The following is a 14,833-nucleotide window of genomic DNA, read 5'->3' on the forward strand; positions in this document are numbered from 1 at the left end:
AAATGATTCACAATTTTATTACTCACAATTGCAAACATAGACAAGTAGGAAACAGCTGAATATTTAAGATGCACTTAATGTGTTTAAGAAACGAAAGAGACATTTGCAGCTTTAACCAAACCTAATTGTGGAGCATTTAACGTTTCATTCAAGAGTTATAAAAGTCACAAGGAATTTTTTGAGAGGAAAATAACATGGTCACGTTCTCGGCATTCTTTTATGATTGCTTCAAGAAATACATGATCTGCAGAAATAAGGAAATGGGAATTAGAGGCCGATCTAAAAATAAATATGAAGAAAACACTTGCAACATGAAAACATTTTTATTATTGAATTGGAGTAATTTCCTACTTTAGGAATCCAGAAATTTAACATTTTTCCAATCACCCGCCCTGACTCAGACAATCTTGGGGCTCTGCGTTCATGAGGTAAGTTGCAGTCACAATTTCAAAATGTTTTTCTTTTTTCGAATCCCAAGTTATATTCATACTGAAGGATTGCTCCCTTTTTAGAGAAGAAACCCTAGTCCACACTCCCGTTCTGCCCCTGCCTTTTGAATTGGAGCTGCTTTCATGCATGGTCAGTCAATCAATCAATGGTACTTATTGAACGCTCGGCCTGTGTACAGCACTGTACTAAGCGCCAGCCAGGAATCTAGTGGCAGCAAATGAGAAAGTAGAGCATGAAGTGTCTATGTAGAAGTGATGAGCAAATCTGTAGGGCCTGGAAGGATCACTGTTATTTATTGAGCACTTACTGTGTGTAGAGCACTGTACTAAGAGTCTGGGAAAGAACAATCTACCGGAGTTGGTAGACACATTCCCTGCCCACAAAGAGCTTACAGTGTAGAGGGAAGGAGGGAGTTAGTTATCTAGATGGCAGCGATGGAAGTAGCCCATCATTCCTGATGGGAATTAGAGGCTGATCTAAAAATAAATAGAAAACATCCTTTATATCAAGCGATCCCCAGTCCTTCTGAGAAATGAACTGTAGAGCTAATGACACCACTGATGGTGAATTTGTGTGCGTGTTTGTGTGTGTGAGAAAAGCCAGTGAGGGATCCACAGTCTCGGCCACACTGAGCACACCAAAAGGCTGTCCCTTGTTGCGTTGTTGTACTTCATGTTTGCAGTAACTGCTGCTATTTTCTCTTCAGCCTCCTTGTCTAATATCTTCAATCAATGGTATTTATTTATGGTATTTATTGACCTCTCTCCTTCCCTGGAATCTCATATTTCCTCCTGCCTTAGAGACGTGTCTCCTTGGATGTCCCGCCAACACCTCAAATTAAACATATCCAAAGTGAACTCCCTATCTTCCAACCCAAACCCTGTCTTCCTCGTGTCTTTCCCATCATTGTAGACAACACCACTATCCTCATCATCATCATCAATCATATTTATTGAGTGCTTACTGTGTGCAGAGCACTGTACTAAGCGCTTGGGAAGTACAAGTCGGCAACATACAGAGACAGTCCCTACCCAACAGTGGGCCCATAGTCTAAAAGTGGGAGACAGAGAACAAAACCAAACATACTAACAAAACAAAATAAATAGAATAGATATGTACAAGTAAAATAAATAAATAGAGTAATAAATACGTACAAACATATATACATATCTCACAAGGCCGTCACCATGGTGTTGTCCTCAACTCATCTCTGACTTTCCACCCACATATCCTGTCACTGAATCCTGTCACTTCTACCTTCACAACAACGCTAAAATCCTCCCTTTCCTCTCCATCCAAACTTCTACCATGCTAATCCGAGCACTTATCCTATCCCCGCTTGGCCTCCGCATCTCCCTCCTCACCCACCTCCCGGCCTCCTATCTCTCCCCACTCCAGTCCATACTTCATTCTGCTGCACGGGTCATTTTTCAACAAAAACGTTCAATCCATGTCTCCCCACTCCTCAAGAACTTCTAATGGCCTCCACATCAGAGACTCCTTACCATTGGCTTTAAATCACTCAATCGGCTCACCCCATCCTCCCATACATACTACAGCCCAGCAAACACACTCTGCTCTCCTAATGCCAGCTTACTCACTGTGCCCTAATCTTGTCTATCTCACCGCCGACCCCTTTCCCACGTCCTCCCCCTCATCTGGAACTCTGTTCCCCTCCAAATCAGCCAAAACACCACTCTCTCCACCTTCAAAGCATTATTAAAATCACATTTCCTCCAAGAGGCCTTCCCCAAGTAAGCCCTCTTTTCCCCGGCTCCCTCTCCCTCTATGTCGTCTATGCATTTAGATCTGTGACCTTTGGACATTTGATATTTGCCCCAACCCCTTGGTAAGCGCTCAATAAATACGATTGACTGATTGAACGCTTACTGTGTGCAGAACACTGTACTATGCACTTGGGAGAGTACAATACAACAGAGTTGGTAGACCAAATCCCTGCCCACGAGGAGCTTACAGTCTAGAGGGGGAAAGAGATATTAACATAAATTATGGATAGATACATAAGTGCTGTGGGGCTGTAAGTGGGGTGGATATCAAATGCTTAAAGGATACAGGCCCAACTGCCAAGGCAGTACAAAAGGGAGAGGGAGTAGGGGAGATGAGGGCTTAATTGGGGAAGGCCTCTTGGAGGAGATGGGATTTTAATAAGGCTTTAAGGGTGAGGAGAGTAATGGTCTGTTGGGTATGAAGAGGGAGGAGTTCCACGCCAGAAGCAGAACATACGCAAAGACAGGCAGTGAGGTAGATGAGCTTAAGATAATAATAATAATAATAATAATGGCATTTATTATGCCATTAAGATAAGATATTAAGATAATACATGTCCTTCCCCTTCCCCACAGCACCTGTATATATGTATATATGTTTGTACATATTTATTACTCTATTTATTTATTTATTTATTTTACTTGTACATATCTATTCTATTTATTTTATTTTGTTAGTATGTTTGGTTTTGTTCTCTGTCTCCCCCTTTTAGACTGTGAGCCCACTGTTGGGTAGGGACTGTCTCTATATGTTGCCAATTTGTACTTCCCAAGCGCTTAGTCCAGTGCTCTGCACATAGTAAGCGCTCAATAAATACGATTGATGATGATGATGATGTCCTCCTTCCATGTCCCGGGATGGATTCTGGCCCCAAAGCGAAAAGGTCCAAGCCGTTCTTAGGTGAAGTGGTCCGGGCGCTCAACACGTATTTGTTAATGGCGATGATAATAACTGTGGAATTTGCTAAGCGCTTACAATGTGTCAGGCACTGTACTAAGCGCTGGGGTAGATACCAGCAAACTGGGTTGGAGGTACTCCCTGTCCCACATGGGGCTCGCAGTCTTCATCCCCATTTTTCAGATGAGGTAACTGAGGCGCAGAGAAGCTAAGTGACTTGCCCAAGGTCACGGAGCAGACAAGGGGCAGAGCTGGGATAGGAACCCAGATCTGCCCGGGCTCTACCCATTAAGCCACACTGCCAAAGAGCTTAATATAGAGAAATGATGAAAACAAATTCAATAGAATTTCTGTCCCGAGAACATATATCTTACCTTTCAGATATCTTAGTATTAGCAAAATTGGAAAGCAAATACCTTTTCAGGGGAATCTTGTTGTGGACCTCCTTCCATTGCGTGGCTGGAAAAGAACAAATACAAGTGAAGAGTGACTCCTTAACTCCTGCCCTGCCATTGATCGGCTGAGCGACCAGGGACAAGGCTTTCTCTCCCCCTCAATCAATCAATCAATCAATCAATTGTATTCATTGAGCATTTACTGTGTACAGAGCATTATACTACATGCTTGGGAGATTGCACGACAACAGAGGCAGTCATTTTTATCGAGCACTTATTGTGTGTACACTTGGGAGAGTACAATACAACAATAAACAGACATTCCCTGCCCACAAGGAGCTTACAGTCCAGGGGGAGAGATAGACATTTAATGATCAATCAGTTGTATTTATTGAGTGCTTACTGTGTGCAGAACACTGTACTGAGCCCTTGGGAGAGTATAGAATTGGTAGTCATGTTCTCTGACCACAACGAGCATACAGTTTAGAGGAGGAGGGGATTGTAAATTCCCGGTGAGTAAGGATTATGTCTACCAATTCTATTGTATTAGACTCTCCCAAGCGCTTAGTACAGTGCTTTGCACACAGCGAGCTCTCAATAAATAACCTTGATTGATGGACTGCTATAGCACATCCTCCCTCCTACTTAGACTGTGAGCTCCCTTTGAGACAGGGAATGTGTTCGACCTGATTTTCTCATAGCCATCCCTGTGCTTACTACAGTGCTCGGCACAGAGTAAGTACTTTTACAAATACCGCAATTATAATTATAAATTGTTATGATCAATCAATCAATCGTATTTATTGAGCGCTTACTGTGTGCAAAGCACTGTACCGAGTGCTTGGGAAATACAAGTTGGCAACATATAGAGACAGTCCCTACCCAACAGTGGGCTCACAGTCTAAAAGGGGGAGAAGAGAACAAAACCAAACATACTAACAAAATAAAATAAATAGAATAGATATGTACAGGTAAAATAAATAGAGTAATAGTTAATGATCATCATCATCATCAATCGTATTTATTGAGCGCTTACGATGTGCAGAGCACTGTACTAAGCGCTTGGGAAGTACAAATTGGCAACATATAGAGACAGTCCCTACCCAACAGTGGGCTCACAGTCTAATAGTTAATGATGATAAACAAGCAGTGATCATACCCTGAAGAGAAAGAAGCCTCGACTTTGAATTCCTCCCGGACCTGGGAATTCTTCCTGCAAAGATAGAAAATTATTTTAAATCCATCAACACTGCCATGATCAATCACTGTACAAGGATTGCTAGAGCTAAATCCAAACGGTATCAAAAGGTACCGAGAAGAGAACGCTATCCCATGCTATTTTATACATCGGAATTCCCATCCTGGAGAATCTTGAGTTTCTTTTCAATCTCCTGGCCTCGCTTAGATGGGCATACAATTAAACTCTCCAAGACTCCGCTCAGTTCTTCCAGAGGGCAAATTTTCAGGGTGCATTTTGGCTAGATTGCCACGGCCGAATGAGGGCATTTTCTTTTGGGCGATGGATACTCGCTTCACGGTGTTGGAAGCAACAGCTGGACACAGGCACGGGACAGCAGACACGGGGCATGTACGACAACACAAGTTTTCCCTAAAGTGGCATTCTCTGTCTCCCCCTTTTAGACTGTGAGCCCACTGTTGGGTAGGGACTCTCTCTATATGTTGCCAATTTGTACTTCCCAAGTGCTTAGCACAGTGCTCTGCACATAGTAAGCGCTCAATAAATACGATTGATTGATTGATTCTTCTGGAACACAGGCCCCAATGTGTTTGGAGAATTAACACCGTGTAAACTAACCTCTTTCCCTTTGTTGCTACACAAAAGATCTCAGCTTCAAAAGTGGCACATGAGCAATTACACACCGTGCAGGGAGATAAGCGATCGCTACCCCTCGTAGAGTTGCCATGGATAGACTAGTATTTCTGGAAAAGCGATAATTCAGGGGACGACTCTGAAGTCAATCATATTTTTTGAGTGCTTACCATGTGCAGAGCACTGTGCTAAGCCCTTGGGAAAGTAGAGTGTAATGATAAATGGACACAGTCCTTGCCCACAACAAGCTTATAGAGAAGCAGCGTGGCTCAGTGGAAAGAGCCCGGGCTTTGGAGTCAGAGGTCACGGGTTCAAATCCCGGCTCTGCCAACTGTCAGCTGTGTGACTTTGGGCAAGTCACTTCACTTCTCTGGGCCTCAGTGACCTCATCTGTAAAATGGGGATGAAGACTGTGAGCCCCGCCGTGGGACAACCTGATCACCTTGTAACCCCCCAGCGCTTAGAACAGTGCTTTGTACATAGTAAGCGCTTAATAAATGCTATCATTATTATTATTAGAGGAGGAGACAGACATTAATATAAATAAATGACAGATATGTACCTAAGTTCTGTGGGGCTGGGAGTGGGGATGAATAAAGAAAGCAAATCAGGGCAAAGGGAGTGGGAGAAGAGGAAAGGAGGGCTTAGTCAGGGAAGGCCTCTTGGAGGAGGTGTGCCTTCAGTGAGGCTTTGAAGCGAGGAAAGTAATTGTCGGCTATGAGGAAGACTGAAGGAGGACTGAAGCGTCAATCTCTATCATCATCATCAATCGTATTTATTGAGCGCTTACTATGTGCAGAGCACTGTACTAAGCACTTGGGAAGTACAAATTGGCAACATATAGAGACAGTCCCTACCCAACAGTGGGCTCACAGTCTAAAAATCTCTATCGAAATGAGTCAAAAGGCAGAGTATGATTTTAGCCTGGGGGGAGGATCTGTGGGGGAGGAGGGAGAGAGGGGAGTGGAAAGGAGCCATGGAATTATAGAGCGCGCCACTGGGAATCAGAATCGGAGGCCGGCAGTCCTCCCTGGAGGCACAGCTGGAGTTTCACTTGTGATTACCCACTGTTGGGTAGGGACCGTCTCTATATGTTGACGACTTGTACTTCCCAAGCGCTTAGTCCAGTGCTCTGCACACAGAAAGTGCTCAATAAATACGATTGATTGATCGATTGATTAACCCAGCCAATTTAATGAAGGTCGAAATCAACTCCATGATGAAGCCCACGACTCGGGCCTCATAGAGGGTCTGACTGATCGGTAGCTCAAGAAGCAGCCGATCACCAGTTCCCAGAAGGGCCCTGCTCGGAGCCCGGATCACTCCCCCCTTTTTGAACCAGGGATAATCCAACTGGTGGATGAATCAATCAATCAATCAATCAATCGTATTTATTGAGCGCTTACTATGTGCAGAGCACTGTACTAAGCGCTTGGGAAGTACAAATTGGCAACACATAGAGACAGTCCCTACCCAACAGTGGGCTCACAGTCTAAAAGGGGGAGACAGAGAACAGAACCAAACATACCAACAAAATAAAATAAATAGGATAGAAATGTACAAGTAAAATAAATAAATAAATAAATATGAATGACAGATGAATGACAGAGAAGCAGTGTAGTCTAGTAGATAGAGCACAGGCCCGGAAGTCAAAAGGACGTGGCTCTGCCCCTTGTCTGCTGTGTGACCCTGGGCAAGGTAGTTAACCACTCTGTGCCTCAGTTGCTTCATCTGTAAAATGGGGATTAAGACTGGTAGCTCCAATCAATCGATCGTATTTAAATCGTATTTAATCGTGTCTCCATTGGGGACACGGACGGTGACCAACCGGATTAGCTCGTCTCTATCCCAGTGCAATGCCTTCCATGTAGTAAGGACGTAACAAGTAACATTTCAAAAAACGCTTAATTCAACCTGTCTTTCTGTCAGATTCCTGAATTTGGAATTTAGGGTGGTTGAAACCCTTTCCCGTACTTTCAGGGACAGAGGTTGAATTGCCGGCAGACTTGAACTCTGTTTTATAAACTGGTGGAGCTACATACTCTTTGGTTGAGTGGGCAGGACTCTGGCTATTCATTCATTCATTCAATCGTATTTATTGAGCGCATACTGTGTGCAGAGCACTGTACTAAGCGCTTGGGAAGTACAAGTTGGCAACATATACTAAGCACTTGGGAAGTACAAGTTGGCAACATCTAGAGATGGTCCCTACCCAACAGTGGGCTCACAGTCTAGAAGGGGGAGACAGAGAACAAAACAAAACATATTAACAAAATAAAATAAATAGAATATGTACAAGTAAAATAAATAGAGTAATAAATCCGTACAAACATATATCCATATATACAGGTTCTGTGGGGAAGGGAAGGAGGTAAGGCGGGGGGATGGAGAGGGGGACAAGGGGGAGAGGAAGGAGGGGGCTCAGTCTGGGAAGGCCTCCTGGAGGAGGTGAGGTGGCTATTTCTACAACTGAATATAATAATAATAATTGTGGGGCTTATTAAGTGCTTACTATGTGCCAAGCACTGTTCTAAGCACTGGGGTAGATTTCAAATGAACCAGGTTGGATACAGTCCCTGTCCCAGATGGGGCTCACACTCTTAATCCCCATTTGACAGATGAGGGAACTGAGGCCCAGAGAAGCGAAGTGACTTGCCCAAGGTCACCCAGCAGACACGTGGCAGAGCTGAGATTAGAACCCAGACCCTTCTGGCTTCCAGGTCTGGGCTCTACCCACGATTCTGCCGTGTCAGTTTTCTTGGACAGGGCTGGATAGACACCAAAAAGGATTGCAATCTCTTGGGGAGAAAAAACTTCACTGATGCCAATGTTTTTCTCTCTTGGGGCCTCTTAAAAATTGCTCTTCTTACTGAGAGCCTTCCAAGCATTTAAAATATATTTCCCTCGCCCTGTTCCATTCTGTGGTACTGTTTAGTGGGGAGGGGAGAGGAAAAGCATGCCCTTGCTAGCAGAAAACTTACAGAGCATTAAGAGATTTGCGGCACACTGCAGTTTTTCAGTGTAAGTTCTCAAGCTCTTGAGAGAAGCAGCGTGGCTCAGTGGAAAGAGCCTGGGCTTTGGAGTCAGAGGTCATGGGTTCAAATCCCAGCTCCACCACTTGTCAGCTGTGTGACTTTGGGCAAGTCACTTCACTTCTCTGGGCCTCAGTTACCTCATCTGTAAAATGGGGATGAAGACTGTGAGCCCCCCGTGGGACAACCTGATCGACCTACCCAGCGCTTAGAACAGTGCTTTGCACATAGTAAGAGCTTAATAAATGCCCACTGTTGGGTAGGGACTGTCTCTATATCATCATCATCATCAGTCATATTTATTGAGCGCTTACTATGTGCAGAGCACTGTACTAAGCGCTTGGGAAGTACAAATTGGCAACATATAGAGACAGTCCCTACCCAACAGTGGGCTCATTGCCAACTTGTACTTCCCAAGCGCTTAGTACAGTGCTCTGCACACAGTAAGTGCTCAATAAATACAATTGATTGATTGATATTATTATTATTATTATTATTATTATTATTATTAGAGTAAAGGAGCAGCATGGCCCAGTGGGAGACAGAGAACCTGGGTTCTGATCCTGGCTTCTCCACTTGCCTGCTGTGAGATCTCGGGAAAGTCACATGGCTTCTCCGTGCCACAGTTTCTTCATCTGTAAAATGGGAATTCAATCCTATTCCCCCTCCTATGTACACGATGAGCCCCATATGGGACAGGGACTCTATCTGACCTGATTAACTTGTATTTACCCCAGCTCTTGGAACAGTGCTTGACACATAGTAAGTGTTTAACAAATACAATAATGATAACACCAACAATAATAGCAAAGGAAGGATTCTGGCAGAAGCAGGAGAAAATAAAAGTGAATTTGGTGCAAAATCCATCTTCTACGAAGTGTTACACAACTCAACGAAGATAGAAACCCAAATCATTTGGGGACTGGATTCAGGAAGGGAGAGGGGTGGGACCCATGACATACAGTTCTGTCCGGATTTCTCTGGTCACCCCTTTAGCTGACTGAGCAGCAATCAATCAATCGTATTTATTGAGCGCTTACTGTGTGCAGAGCACTGGACTGAGCGCTTGGGAAGTCCAAGTTGGCAACATAGAGAGACGGTCCCTACCCAACAGTGGGCTCACAGTCTAGAAGGGGGAGACAGAGAACAAAACCAAACATATTAACAAAATAAAATAGAATAGATATGTACATGCAAAATAAATAAATAAATAAATGAATAGAGTAATAAATATGTACAAACATATATACAGGCAGCAGCAGGCAGGATGAGGAAGGGGCCGGAATGTGAGGGAGAAGGATTGCACCCCAATAGCGGATGGATACATTCATAAATGAAAAGTTAAAGCTGAAAGTTTGAGGTGTTGGATGGTCCATGCTGGGTCACTGGAGGTCACATATATATATGTATATATATACATACATATATACATATATATGTATATATGGTTGTACATATTTATTACTCTATTTATTTATTTATTTTACTTGTACATTTCTATCCTATTTATTTTATTTTGTTGGTATGTTTGGTTCTGTTCTCTGTCTCCCCCTTTTAGACTGTGAGCCCACTGTTGGGTAGGGACTGTCTCTATGTGTTGCCAATTTGTACTTCCCAAGCGCTTAGTACAGTGCTCTGCACATAGTAAGTGCTCAATAAATACGATTGATTGATTGATTGATTGGAGGGAGGGAGAGTCAGGGATGGAAGGGGGAAAGAGTCAGGGATGGAGAGGGGAGAGTCAGGGGTGTTGGACGGTTCATCCCTAACTGTATATGTATATTTTCCAGAAGTCCATCTCAACACACGGCTCCTCCACGCATCACGTTGTCATTGCTGGAGACAGTGGCGGATGATGGGAGTGTTTTTGTTGCAATAAAGTAATAGAAACTAGAAGCTGTTTTAGTAAAATATATCTACTTTTAAATAAGGATTATTGAAAACAGACCCTTAGAAGAATAGGGGTCAAATGATTGCACCCCAGGTATAGTTTCTAGCCTGTTGGGAAATCCAGCATTTTTGGATTTGGGTAACTTTAGGCAAGACATTTAAAATTAAAAGGGAACATCGGATCTGAGTTCAATTAAAACCCCAATTTAACTCCGGTTATTAAATGAATCTGCAGTTACCCAACTATCCTTGACACCCAGAAGCAATTAAAGTCACAAGGAAAGGCATATTTCATAAGCAAAAATATTTCTGAATCTGTAAAGAAAAAGAAGGGGGTATTATTCATATTATTTGCGTAGAGTAGTTTTTTCACATCAGTCATTAGGAAGTTACTGGCTATATCACACTTCCTTGAAGAGTCTATTATGGATTGCTACTTATTACGTATTCCTCCCCGAACACATTTGCCTACTTTTTTAGAGACCAAAAATGCCCGTAATCGTCCCTGCTTGATATCATTGTTTATGAATGTGAGGTGGAAAGGGGGTGGACTTCAGTGAGGAGCAAGAGGGTCATGGTTGGGCAGACAGATCTCAAAGAGTTCATCAGTTCCGATTCGGGGGGCTTCCAGCTGAAGACCCCAGCATAAGGGATACATATAGCATACAGTGCTAAGCGCTTAGTACAGTGCTCTGTACACAGTAAGCGCTCAATAAATACGATTGATGATGATGATGATGAAGGGAAGCTGGAAGTACAAACATCTGAGTAGCAGCACGGACTAGTGGAAACGGCACAGGCCTGGGAATCAAAGAGCCTGGGTTCTAATCCTGCTGCTGGGTGACCTCGGGCAAATCGTTTTGTTTCTCTGGACCTCGGTTCCCTCATCTGTAAAATGGGGATTAAGGCTGTGAGCCCCAGGTGGGACAGGGACTGTGTCTGACCTGAAAATCTTGTATCTGCTCCAACACTTGGTACAGCTTGGCACCTAGTAAGCACTTAAATACCTTTATTTTTTTTAAAAAAAGCTGCTGAGGCACAATGGCTTTGTCCCCACAGCTGGAAAACTGAAGGATAGTGGCACCACTTTCCCTCAACCCCCCATCACCCCAAAACTGGGATCTTGAGGTGATATCTCCCAGTACCCCTCTATAAATAAGCAGCAGCATGGCCTAGTGGATAGAGTAGACTTTTAGACTGTGAGCCCACTGTTGGGTAGGGACTGTCTCTATATGTGGCCAACTTGTACTTCCCAAGCGCTTAGTACAGTGTTCTGCACACAGTAAGCGCTCAATAAATATGACTGATTGATTGATAGAGTACGGGCCTGAGAGCCATAAGGACATGGGTTCTAATCCTGGCTCCGCCACTTATCCCCTCTGTGACCTTGGACAAGGCACTTAATAATAATAATGACAGCATTTATTAAGCGCTTACTATGTGCAAATCACCGTTCTAAGCGCTGGGGAGGTTACAAGGCGATCAGGTGGTCCCACGGGGGGCTCACAGTCTTATTCCCCATTTGACAGACGAGGGAACTGAGGCCCAGAGAAGTGGAGTGACTTGCCCAAAGTCACACAGCTGGCAAGTGGCGGAGCCGGGATTTGAACCCATGGCCTCTGACTCCAAAGCCCGGGCTCTTTCCACTGAGCCACGCTGCTTCACTTCACTCCTCCCTGCCTCAGTTACCTCTGTAAAATGGGGATTAAAACTGGGAGCCCCACATGGAACAAGGGCTACGTCCAACCTTATAGCTTTGCATCTACCCCGGCGCTTAGAACAACGCTTGGCACATAATACCACCATTTTTTAGAGACAGGAGGGGATCACGCAGTGCAAACGCGTGCATGCGTGTGGTTTATGTTACATACCTCCACTTCATGCTTTCTCATTCTTCTCTTAATTCTTCTCTCATGCAGCTGGGGAATCAGCTGCAGCAGAGGATGGATGATAGACGCCTGGGAGGGCACGAACACAACACACACATGAGCAACAATCACTTCCCGGCCCCGTGATGCCGGCAGAAAATGAGAAACGAAACACGGGAAGTGCAGCTTCTCATGAGCTGCGTCCTGGAATTGGGACCCATAACTATTTCGGTCAGTTCCTCCTAAGGATGCTTGGGACCTGCTTTCGTAGCTTCCGGACCTTGGGAAAGTCACTTCAGCGCTTAGTACAGTGTCTGGCACATAGTAAGCGCTTAGCAAATCCCACCGTTATTATTAACTTCTCTGTGCCTCAGTTACCACATCTGTAAATTGGGGACTGAGATTGTGAGCCCCGCACGGAACGAGGACCGTGTCCAATCTGATTTGCTTGCATCCACCCCAGCGCTTAGTACAGGGCCTGGCGCACTGTTGGGTAGGGACTGTCTCTATATGTTGCCAACTTGGACTTTCCAAGCGCTTAGTACAGTGCTCTGCACACAGTAAGCGCTCAATAAATACGACTGATTGATTGGTGCATAGTAAGCACTTAAATACTGCAATATTATTTCTCGATAGCCACACGTTCTAGATTCTCTCCCCTGCCAATATATAATAATAATGGCATTTATTAAGCACTTACTATGTGCAAAGCACTGTTCTAGAAGCAGTGGTATTTATTGAGCACTTATTATGTGCAGTGGACTGTAATGAGCACTTGGGAGAGTACAATACAACAGCATTAAACTCACAACCTTCCCTGCCCAAAACAAATTTACAGCCTAGGGGACAAATTATAATACATATTCACTGCCTCACGTGTGCCTACAATTTAAGGCCTGAGACATTTTAGTTTAGTTTACTGGGCACCCCAGTTACTGGAGAGGTTATGAATGAAGCACTTGTTTCATTTGAATCTATAATGACTTGATGGACGACAATCGCACAACAGATTTTGTTTAATCAGCATAAGAGAGCAGGACACCTACTCTTAGTGGCTACTTACCATGACATCCGAGTCGCCTGAATCATGGACCTTGGTATAATGAAACAAGAACTGTTCAAAGAGATTAAAAGTGGGATTTTATTGACAGATTCACGTTTTGACGCTATTCAGAAATCCTTATTTGATGAAATATTTTAAGGAATCACCTTACCCTCTTGTTGTTGTCTTTTTCACCTGTTTCCTGTGGAAAGGAGATGGATAGAGTTTTTCTCATGTATAAAATAAACCTGGCCTCTCCTTCAGCAGATTTTCTCCTGCATCATACTGACTCTTGAAATTAAAACCCTGTGGCTTTTAGAAAGCGTGGAGAAGCAGCATGGCCTAGTGGAAAGACCTCAGATCTGGGAGTCGAGAGTCTAGTACAGTGCTCTGCATGCAGTAAGTGCTCAATAAATACGACTGATGATGGGGTTCTAATCCTGGTTCTGCCAATTGCCTGCTGTGTGGCTTCGGAAGTCACTTAACTTCTCTGTTCCTCAGTTTCCTCAACTGTAAAATGGAGATCAAATATCCGTTCCCCCTATTTAGACTGCGAGTCCCATGGGGGATAGGGACTGTACCCTACCTGATTAGCCTGTAACGACCCCAGCGCGTAGAACAGTGCTTGACAAATAGTAAGCGCTTAACAAATTTAATAATAGTAATAATACGAACAATTAACGGAGAACAAAATCCAAATATGCTCCTTCTAACAAAACATATTTGTCCTCAGTCCTCTTGCTTCCTAATATTTAATCAGCTTTACTAATCCATTATCTAATGGAACATTCTTCATCCTTTAGACAATTAACTTGAAGTAATCCATCAGCAAAACTACCAGTAGCTCACTTTGCCTTTTGAAAGAATCAAAATCAATCAGTCAGTAATATTTATGTGCAGAGCCCTTTGAGAGAGTACAACAGAGTTGGTCGAGATGTTCCCTGCTTACATATCAAATATTTCATTGACGGTTTATTGACATCACAAATTCCCCTTTTGAAGAAATTCTAATTGGGGGCCTGGTGCTTTGAGTTGGTTATGACATTTCTCAAATAGAACTCTTTATTTTTCTCAATTAACCAAAAAAACCCCTTAGATTTCCAGCACCACCAGATTTTATTTACAGCCTCCGGCAGACAGCTACTAAACAGGCACAGAAATCAAATTCCTATCACCTTGGGAATTTAGGAATCACATTTAGGGAAAATTCCATCAGTTCACAATAATTATAATTCTTGTTAAGCCCTTACTATGTGCCAAGTACTGTACTGAGCGCTGGAGTAAATACAAGTTAGGCTGGATTCAGTCCCTGCCCTACATGGGGTTCACAGTCAAAGTTGGAGGGAATAGGATTTAATCCCCATTATACAGATGAGGAAAGTGAGGCACAGAGAAGTTCAATGACTTGTCCAAGATGATGTAGGAGACAGGTGGCAGAGCCAGGATTAGAAACCAGGTCCCCTGGCTCCCAGAATTGTACACTTTTCATTAGGCGATGCTGTATCTCAAAATCATTTTAAAATATGAGCACTGGTTTTTGTAATATTGGTGAAAGAATTATGATGCTGGGTAATAATAATGGTATGCATTAAGTGTTTACTATGCTAAGTGCTGGTCTAATAATAATAATAATAGCATTT

General features: G+C 43.5%; 1 protein-coding gene across 1 annotated transcript in view; it reads right to left on the reverse strand.

Moving 5' to 3' along the window:
• NMU (neuromedin U) overlaps positions 1–14,833 on the reverse strand; it is a 45,024-nt gene continuing 30,191 nt past the window's right edge. The window contains exons 6-11 of the mRNA XM_038769320.1: positions 13,366–13,395; positions 13,215–13,265; positions 12,155–12,241; positions 4,690–4,743; positions 3,552–3,594; positions 1–244 (exon numbers count right to left, since the gene is read on the reverse strand). Coding sequence (XP_038625248.1) covers positions 3,556–3,594; positions 4,690–4,743; positions 12,155–12,241; positions 13,215–13,265; positions 13,366–13,395 — 261 coding nt within the window. The 3' untranslated portion in view covers positions 1–244; positions 3,552–3,555. The remainder of the gene's footprint in view (positions 245–3,551; positions 3,595–4,689; positions 4,744–12,154; positions 12,242–13,214; positions 13,266–13,365; positions 13,396–14,833) is intronic.

Source organism: Tachyglossus aculeatus, chromosome X5 (genome assembly GCF_015852505.1).
Source record: "Tachyglossus aculeatus isolate mTacAcu1 chromosome X5, mTacAcu1.pri, whole genome shotgun sequence".
Taxonomy (NCBI): domain Eukaryota; kingdom Metazoa; phylum Chordata; class Mammalia; order Monotremata; family Tachyglossidae; genus Tachyglossus; species Tachyglossus aculeatus.